Source organism: Benincasa hispida, chromosome 4 (genome assembly GCF_027475165.1).
Source record: "Benincasa hispida cultivar pf3 chromosome 4, pf3_genome.v1.1, whole genome shotgun sequence".
Classification (NCBI taxonomy): Eukaryota; Viridiplantae; Streptophyta; class Magnoliopsida; order Cucurbitales; family Cucurbitaceae; genus Benincasa; species Benincasa hispida.
Genome location: NC_143481.1, coordinates 18,556,055 through 18,565,770, shown reverse-complemented (window position 1 = coordinate 18,565,770; position 9,716 = coordinate 18,556,055). Strand labels below are relative to the sequence as shown.

The 9,716-nt window shown below is 34.0% G+C and overlaps 1 protein-coding gene across 1 annotated transcript; it reads left to right on the top strand.

The window, feature by feature from the left end:
* The first annotated feature begins 4,099 nt into the window (after positions 1–4,099).
* LOC120075021 (uncharacterized) lies at positions 4,100–7,748 on the top strand. Its single transcript, XM_039028158.2, has 8 exons — positions 4,100–4,385; positions 4,481–4,559; positions 4,673–4,752; positions 4,860–4,926; positions 5,030–5,101; positions 6,029–6,232; positions 7,126–7,297; positions 7,411–7,748. The coding sequence occupies exons 1-8, from the start codon at positions 4,310–4,312 to the stop codon at positions 7,414–7,416; spliced, it is 756 nt and encodes a 251-aa protein (XP_038884086.1). The 5' UTR covers positions 4,100–4,309; the 3' UTR covers positions 7,417–7,748.
* Positions 7,749–9,716: the final 1,968 nt, after the last annotated feature.

The window sequence follows — 9,716 nt, the reverse complement described above, 5'->3', positions numbered from 1 at the left end:
CCTTAAATACCCCAGCCTAGACAGAACCCACCTTAGACAAAAGGTCCCTTATAGATAGATTTGCTACATTTTAACCTTTTATTAGTCAATTCAATCCTATTAAACTGATTAAAAGATTAAAGCCTAAGGTTGCTAATCATATTAGAACCATGATCTTAGGTTTATTTCATCCAAGTTTTAAATATTTTAAAACCATGAATTAAACCTAAGTTGGCATGCATGTCTTTCTTATTGATTTTAGTTCTAATTTCTTTCTATAACCTTTATAAAAGAAACAACTAAAACATACATTGCCACACAACAAGGTATTTATAACTTTTATAAACTTAACCTATGTGTCATGCTTCATGCAATGTCCAGTCATTACTATACATAACTTTTATATACAAGTAACAACCAAGCACACATGCTTTCCATACACCCTTATACTATAACAATTATAATATAAAGATGATGTATGTCAATGCTTTATGCATGCATAAATATAACTCTTGTATTATTTGATGCATAAGCATGCTCTTACGTAATTTAGATCATGTTTATCTAAATCATAACACTTATAATAAAGAGATGATGCATGGCCAATACATAACCTAAAGGGATTTATCTATATGTACATATGACATATTAATAAGACATACATCTCATGTACATAAACACAGATTAATGGACTGGGATGAACCACCTCTAAAACTGGAATGAAAAATTTTGTCTATTACATTTTTCCACCAAGCAAACTGGTTCACAGGCGAATCGGGTCTTGAACCGCCAAGCGAAGCTCCCATCGTTTAGTAAACGCCTCCAGGTAAACGATCGTGTAGCGCACAAGACGAAAACGCGCAGATGCTAAACGATCGCTTAAATGACAACGAAGCTGCGAAGCTTGATCATCTAGACGATCGCTTAACATGCGAAAGGTAAACGATTTACTCTGCGATTGTATAGTCAGTAACTAAGCGGTGAAGCTTGCTAAGCTATACGATCGTCTAGTGCGTGTGCGTGAAACAACTCCCGAGTATCCGATACTCAACAATCGTCTACCCCATCATTTACACAACCCGACCAACGTTTGGTTGTCTTCATCCTCGAAGAACAGCAACCCTTGCTACAAAGCTTCTTCACGAATGACTCACAAACTCAAAACAACTTTGAATACAGACTCGATAGCAGCTAATAATGCCAAAAAATGCAAGGACCTTTACAATTAACTCGAAATGTAAAAGAATTTAACAAACTGGGGTTTCATTCCAGAAAACTCCATTAATCCACAAATCCACAAATGAATTAACGCTTAAAATAGAGAGTAGATATGCTTTTACCCACCGAGAATGTAAATGCAATTCTTTGCAACAATGAATTTGGAATATAAAAAACCTGGCTTTGATAACAATTGAAGGAACTCTTATACAAGAGTACCTATGAGCGAAAGCAGATCTTTCCAAAAACATTGTGACAGAATTACCACATTTACATTCAAACATATACATATGCATCAAACTACTAAATTACCGGCATGCTTAAAGATAAATAGATACGAGAATAAGGAAACTTACCAGTTGAAGACTTTCTTCTAAAAAAATCTCGCTCTCTCCACTAATGGAAGCTCTCGCTCGCTGGAACGTCAAGCTATTGTTCAACAACACCCGATCGTCTACCACGAACGGAATCCACACGAACAGACGAAGATGGTGACGACACCACTACTTGGAACCCTTAGTATTCTCGAAGTGAGAATCCAAAGAGTGGGCTCTGTTCATATTTGGTAGAGGTAAGGAGGAAAAGAGATCGTATACAACGATCAAGTAAGTGGGAAAAGGTAGCGTCTATCGTATAAATAAGGTGCTTGATCGTTTAGGTGAAGTACATGATCGTGTAGGAAAATGTAAGCGATCGTCTATACGATCGTTTAGTAAAATCTTGGCGATAAGCCATCGTTAAGTAGATGCGCGCGTGCGTGTAAGCAATCATCTAGTAAAAGTGAGCTATCGTATAGGCTTTGATTTACTAAACGATAGAAAGCAAATACACCGTGAGCAATTAACGTGTTCTTTGCAAAATGAAAATAATTTTCATTTTATTCTTTAGTTACGAAAACCGAATGGAACTTCCCATTAATGCACAATTACGGAGAAAACAGCGGCCAATTATCCCATAATTGCCAAATTAATAAATAATAAATATAATCATATTATATTCATTAACCTATAGTTTAATATCATATATAAACCATAGGGTTTTCTCCTCTACTAGATATAAATCATATTTATATCCATTTTCTCCCAATTAATGTATCTCATACATTCAGTCAATCATATCATATATAATTAACTAGTTCAATCATATCATATATAATCGAACTCCCTCTTGTCAATTTGAACATTTCAAACTGACCCAAAAACTGATTTTCAACTTGTTTTTAGTTTATGAGCATGTTTGCTTTAAAGTCAAAATTAATGAATTAGAATGCTTAATGATCCTATTTTATTTCCGCTGCTTGCTTCCCCAATCCAACAGTATCAGTTGTCTATTAAAGGAAATAGTACTATGTAAAATAGATCCGAATATGGTCTGTCTAAACATGTCTAACTGGATCTTGTTAACTTCATCTGGATCACCATACAGGTCTTAGCCAGATAAGAACACGAAGATAACGAAGCCTTAAAGTATCCTGATGGCTCGATCCTCGGCTCCATAATAATTACCTATACGTGTCACAAAATATGGTACAATGTTAAAATCCCTAGTACAAGAAAATTCCCTTAAAAAGGATGAACTTCACAAGATAGAAGCCAAAGAGCTATCACCAAAAGACGAATCTCGTGAAGTTTGTAAAAAAGCATAAGTTGTACTCTCTGTGGTTTGTCTCGTGAAGTTGAGTTGCTTTCTGTCTTTTGTCTTGTGAAGTTACTTCACGAGACAAACATACAATATTATGAGACTAATGACAGAGAGCGTTTGAGTTATTTTACAAACTTTCCACTGTTGCAAATACTTCACGAGGCAAATGTTCGCAAGAACTTCACGAGATATTTGTCTCGTGAAGTTCAATACACCAGAAAATGAAAAATCAAACCCAGACGAACATATAACCTTTACCTCATATATTTTACAGGTTTTTTTAAGTTCGTTACAGTTCAAAGGATGATAAAAAAAAAGAAAAGAAAAAAAAGGTTTTGGGTTTTTCACTACACATTCCTACTAGAAAGCACATAAACTCTCCCTATAAACAACAGAATCGATACATTTAAAAATTTTGTCCAAATCTAAATCAGACAAAGGGATAACGGAAGACGAAAGATGAGTCTTTTTTACAGAGGTAGGGGAATCTTCGCGAGAAGAGAGTCCAACAATGGTGAAGAAAACTCAACGAGAAGAAAAAAAATAGAAAACCCTAACTTCCACTGGAAGATGAAGAGATTTTCACGGGAAGATGAAGAGATTTGATTTAACTTTTTTAAATGACCATTTATTGAAGGGCAAAATTGTATTTTTACGTGGTAGATCCCTCCACTTAAAGTCCGAAACTTTGGAAAAATGGTTAAAAAGAAGTAGATTTTAAAGATAAGGTTACTTTTGAATGATTTTTTTTTAGGTCAAACCAGCAATTTCCCAAGATAAATCAATGAGAGTTAATTTATTAATTGTAGGAGGTTTAAAAAAAACTGATTTTACTATATTTGTAAATTATTTTAAAGTGTATTATATTTATAATATTTACCTCCTAATTTACTATATGTGCAACGGCCCCTTTAATTTTTATCCTTAAATTATCAAGTCGTAGCATTTTTACACTAAGCTTTCAATTTTATTAAGCTACCTATCAAACTTAAAGATAAATATCCCAATCAAAACTTCATATTTTAAAAATGTTGAAATTTAAATATCTCCTAATAAGTTTCGTTTGGAAGATGGTAAAAAAGGTATAATCACATGCATTTAATAAAAGGTACTAACTATCCTGAGTTCAATCTATGGTAAACTACCGAATTTACTATAGTAAAAATTAAATGTAGAGCAAAAACATTTTAATTCTGTATTGAATAAGCCCTAAACTCTAAATTTCCTATCTAATAGGAACTAAACTCGCAATTTAGTAGGTGAAAGTAGTGAAATTGATTTGGACCCTTTTATTTTAAAAGTAAGGACCAAATATCAATTTTAGTTAAACTGATGGACTTGCCAAGAAATACATAAAAATTATTAGAATCTCTTCTTCCATTAGAGACCTAGTTGAGGTTGAGCCCTGAATCCGCCGCCGTTGCTGGTCACCACTCTCTCCATAGCCGAATTCCATTAATTGCAGAGGGAAATGTCGCACTTTGGAAGATCCGGCCCTCCCGATATCAGAGATACCTACTCCCTTCTCGTCCTCAACATCACTTTCCGTATCTCCGACCCCTAATCTTCTCTTATCTTCAACTTCATCTCTTTCCCTCTGGTCGCATCTTTAATTTCTTGCCCCCCTTTTCTTGTTTTTCAGGAACCACCGCCGATGATCTTTACCCCCTTTTCGATAAGTATGGAAAGGTTGTCGATGTCTTCATCCCCAGAGACCGCAGGTTTCTTTCTTTTCTCTTGCCGTCGTGTTTTAATCTTCTTTTTCATGATTTTTTATGAATTAGACTGCGTAATTGGTTGGTGGGTTGGTGGGTTGGTGGGTGATTGTTCTTAGGACTGGGGATTCCAGAGGATTTGCATTTGTTCGATATAAGTATGCGGATGAAGCACAGAAGGCAATTGACAAGCTTGATGGTCAGCTTCAGTTCGACCGAAAACTCACATTAAGCTTGAGCTTTTTCAATTTAAGTTTGCTGCTGTTTTTATGGGAAATCAATTTGGGTTTCTACTTTGCTATCTAGGACGAATGTTGGATGGCAGAGAAATTATGGTTCAATTCGCTAAGTACGGTCCTAATGCTGAGAAAATGTGAGTTTATAATAACTTTTTTAAATGCTTTTGTAAGTAATTTGTCATACTTAATGGCTCAGAAGGAAGTATGTCTTGATTCTTGAGTTTTGGTTTTTATCAGTCGTAAGGGGAGAGTAATGGAATCATCATCGAAGACAAGGGGAAGGTCAAGGAGCCGCAGTCCACGTTCAAGGTGAGAGTCCTTGTCTAAATGCATCTGAACTCGTATCAGAGCTCTGGTGAAGAATTTTATATTTTCTTGAGGTAATTGAATTACCTTTATGTAATTGTGAATCCAAACAAAAATTTGTACTCTCCTGCATAGTCATTTAGAGTGAGAGAGGTAATGCTATCTTCTCTGGTTATGGATGCAATTTCCTTGGTAGTTCAATCAGGCTGATGACTTGCATCCTTTTTCTCTGCTCTAGTAGAATTGGTGTATATGGTTACACATAGAATTAGGTATGTGTATTAATTTAGTAAATGGTTAATCTTAACGTAAGGACTTGATTTTTTTATATTACAAACAATATGAAAAATTGAAACTGAGGCATTTTACAAAATAGACAAACTATAAGGATATGATTTGTACTATTCCTTCACTTAACGTCTGATGCATGTAGGAGTCCTGAAATGACAGTGCTGTATAGTGTATGTTGCATCATGCAATTAGGAAATTCTAGAAAGTCTTTTTTTTATTTCTCTAGTTGGTTCTTAAATGTAATTGCTTCTGGTATTGCCTCGTTATTTCACCTACCTAAATTTCGTGGTAATACAAAGTCCGGTCATTAGTCTCTTGAATCCATGTCATAGATTTTGTGGATTGCAGAGAAGATATAAACAAAAAGAGTGATGGAAATAAGCTGGTCTGAATGTTTTAGACTGGTGGATTACAGTTCTTCCTGAACTAGTTTGATATGTGAATGGGTGCGAGATGTTGGTTATCAAATGGGCATGGCAAGATTGATTTTTTTTATTCTAGTCTTTTGCTTGAAGAAACGGATGGTTAATAAGACTTGTCTTAAATGGAATTTCTTATCATTACAGGCAGTTGGTTGTAATCTCATTGTTGCAAGCTGGTTATTCTACTCTTCTCTTATGGATTGCAAAAACATTTCAGGCACCGCGATGACCCTAGGGATAGGGATTACAGGAGAAGAAGTCGCAGTAGAAGCCGGGAGAGATATGATCGTGATAGACCCCACAGAAGTGAGAGAGAACGCTATCGTAGTAGGAGTCGTAGTGCTAGTCCTGACCGTAGTAAAGATCGTAGAAGGGGAAGAGATGATGATGAGCGGCGTAGTGCTAGCCATTCTGATAGAAGGTACACAAATACATTCTTAACTTTTAACTCTTTTGTCGGATAGTCTCAAGGCCTTCCAACGTTGGCGTGGGTACTAGTTACCATCCTCTTATGGTTTGCATCATTTACTCTGGTATTTGCACAAAAGGAGTATTTTCAGCTGGAAATTCTTCTTCTCTTGGACCTCAAACTTTTATAGAAGTAACAATTTAGTCTTTGTACTTTAGTTTGTAATGATTTAGTCACGTGTGTTCAAATTTGTAACAAGTTAGTCTTTGAACTTTTATTTTGTAACAATTTAATCCCAATTGTAAAAAATTTCATTAAAATTATTTGTCAATTTTTATCCACTAATGACTTAGTCTTTATAGTTTACAAAATAAATTTGATCCCTAATCAGTTTGTGAACCTACATGTGTAAGAGGTTTCATTAAATCTTTATAATGTTTTTTGCAATAGGGATTAAATTGTTACAAATTGTGAAGTGTAGAGACCAAATTGTTACTTATTAAAGTTCAATGACTAATTGTTACAAAATTGAAACTACCATTTATTTAATTTTTTTAAAAAAAAAAACTTTGAAAAATGAACGGACAAACTGTTCCTGAAAACAGCTTTTGAACAACTCCTGTGCTCACGTTTTTATCAATTTCTTGTTATCAATATTTTATTTATTTCATTTTTTTTTTAAATAACTTCTCCATTATAATATCTCAAAATCAGTAACCTTAACATTATAAGGAATTCTATTTTTAGTTTCTCGGGCCTATCCAAACACATTTTTCATTTAACTTCACAGAAATCTCACATTGCCATGAACCCAGCAAGCTCCTCCTAGTCATCCATTATAATTCTTCTCAATTTTCTTTTGTGGGTCTGTACTCTAATTGGAAATTGGTTTTATACTGATTCAGCATGTCGCCCACCCGACGTTCCCCTGATACTCGGAGAAGCATATCTCCACGTAGGACACCACCACCTAGGGGTAGAAGTGACGACGAACATTCGCCAAGCCGAGATAATGGCTCATCAGATGATAAACCAGTTGATTCTCGAAGTCCATCTCCTGCTAGATCGGATGCAGATGTGAGTTTCAATGATAAACCTACCATGCTTACTGCTTATTGCTTGTTTCAAATGATTATATTACCAAAAAGACTTCTGGTGTCTGTCTAGTAATAGCTAAAATATGCCTGCAGGAATGATCTGTACAAGCCATAGAGTAATTTATGCAAGCTAAGGCATTGGTGATCTTAGAAACTATATATGCATTCTATGATGGGAACAAGCATTGGCATCCCAGAGGGGATATTTTGCACAATTGTATCTGCCTTTTTTTGTACTCCAAGGACTGGCTTGGATGTCAAGATAGACATGTAGGATCCTGTTCCTAATTAGTTTACGAGTTCGTTTTTCTTTTTTAGATTTCTTCAAAGTAGTATCTGTACTATTTACATGCAAAATATGAGTCTTCTCAGTGTTTGATTTTGACCTACTCAGATGTATAATGATTATGAATTGATTCTTCTGCATTGTATCTCGTTTTTTTGGATCCTTATTCATCCCATATTTTTTCGTTATGGTTGGATTGATTGATTTAGATACAATAATGGAAGAAGTTGGTCATTGTGTGTTCACAGTAATTTTTTTCCCCCTAGAGAGGTAGGTAATAAAAAGGCCTTTTGATATATCTTTTTGATAATTATTAATCTATTACACGTTTGATCCTAAGAATTTTATGAGTTGAGTTATTTAGTCTTGTTGTTTTAAAAGTCCCAAACAAGTCAATGAACTTCTAAAACTAGTTCCTAGTCCACATAATTTTTTTAAAGAATTTTTCCCCATCATTTAGAAAAATCTCAATATTCATCAACATTGATAGACATCTCTGTAGACATACATTTTATTTAATACTTTGAAATGTTCTTATTGTTTCTTTCTTCTTTTAACAAAATTTGTTTCCTGCTTCCTCTATTGCATTGGTCCTAATAGTTCTCTTTTTTTTTTTTCTTTTTTTTTTTTGTATATAAAAAAATTCAGCCTAAAAAATTGTACCATTTTATGGGATGGGATCGGATCCATCCTACTCAAAGCATTCCATCACTCTAGTGAGATGAGTTTTGCCCACTCAATAAGGTAACTCAATCGAGATAACATAGACAAGTATCATCTAGCTTAGCTTGTTAGCTTGTACTCAAAGCTATGAGCCTCATCAAGAGATTAAAGTCCATATGACCAAAGATACAATATTCAAATGAGAATGGGTCAGCTCGAGAAGCTTGATGGCACATGGTATCCTTTTTAGTATAGTGTGATCCTTAGTTGACTAACGATCTCACTTAGTATCGGAACCTAGAGCTTGTCATCAATCAAATCGTTATCAATTCATCATTGATTGGATGTAAGAAAAGTACATCTAGTAGTACTATATCACGTCTGGTGTCATTTCTAATGTGTCGTTTACAATTCTAATTGTGATTAATGCACCTTTCTTATCAAACTTTGGCTTGACGTATACATCACAGAGTATTTGACTAAGAACTCCTTGATGTCTGCAATTTTTTTTCCTTTAGATATTTTCCATGTACATTGGTTTGCTCTAGTGTTTCTTCCTTGCCATTTTATTCTAACATCTAACAAGTAGACCAAGTAGCTTTTCAAACAAAAATGATACAATGTGGTAAATATATATGTTTTAACCCATTACACCATGCTCAAATTCACAATACTCGACCACTTTAATTATATTCAGGTCAACAAATGATACGAAATCATTAAAATCTATATTAAAAAGGTGATGACCCCTCTAACCTTTTATTTTTGTGCATTTCCGCCTTGAGTAAAAGTTCTTATTATCGGTCTAACCATTTTTTAAAAAAAAATAATTATTTATTGGAAGTTAAAAGGTCTCTTCTTTTTCATTTTTATTAACTTTAGAGATTAAAAATAGGAGTAAATTCCGGTCCCGTAATTATATTCAATTTACTAATTACACATAATTTTCGGAAATTGCTTGAAAATTGGTCGACATGTCACCCCATGGACTTGTTTAATAAAACAAGTAAATTAACAAAACGACAGCTACTTTAATCCGTTTAATTAGGCGGATTTTAATTTTAATATTAAAATAAAATAAAAGGTACGTTTTAAATCGATGTTTCAAAACGTCGCCGTCTTACCCCCTGCCGACATTGCTCTTATTGGTCCATCACATTAACAAATAACTACTTTTTCTTTTCTTTTTTCTTTTTTTCTTTATCCTTAATTTTCTTTTTTCTTCTCCAACTCCATTGTTAGTTGGTGGAAAATTGGTGTTTAGTATTTTTATAATTAACAACATTCTTTATTTCACAATCTTGATTATCTTTTTTTCCCCTTGAAATCTAGAAACTATCGCGTTGTTTGATCCATGACTCGAAATTTTGTTTTTAAAAATAAAAAGTTTGGTAGAGAACGAAAATATATGTCTTATTTTTCCTATATTTGAAAATAAATTTGGTTCTTA

Coding starts and splice junctions, on each gene's coding strand:
- LOC120075021 (XM_039028158.2), top strand. CDS start 4,310: ATGTCGCACTTTGGAAGATCCGGCCCTCCCGATATCAGAGATACCTAC. Junction 4,386..4,480: donor CGTCCTCAACATCACTTTCC/GTATCTCCGACC, acceptor CTTGTTTTTCAG/GAACCACCGCCGATGATCTT. Junction 4,560..4,672: donor TTCATCCCCAGAGACCGCAG/GTTTCTTTCTTT, acceptor GATTGTTCTTAG/GACTGGGGATTCCAGAGGAT.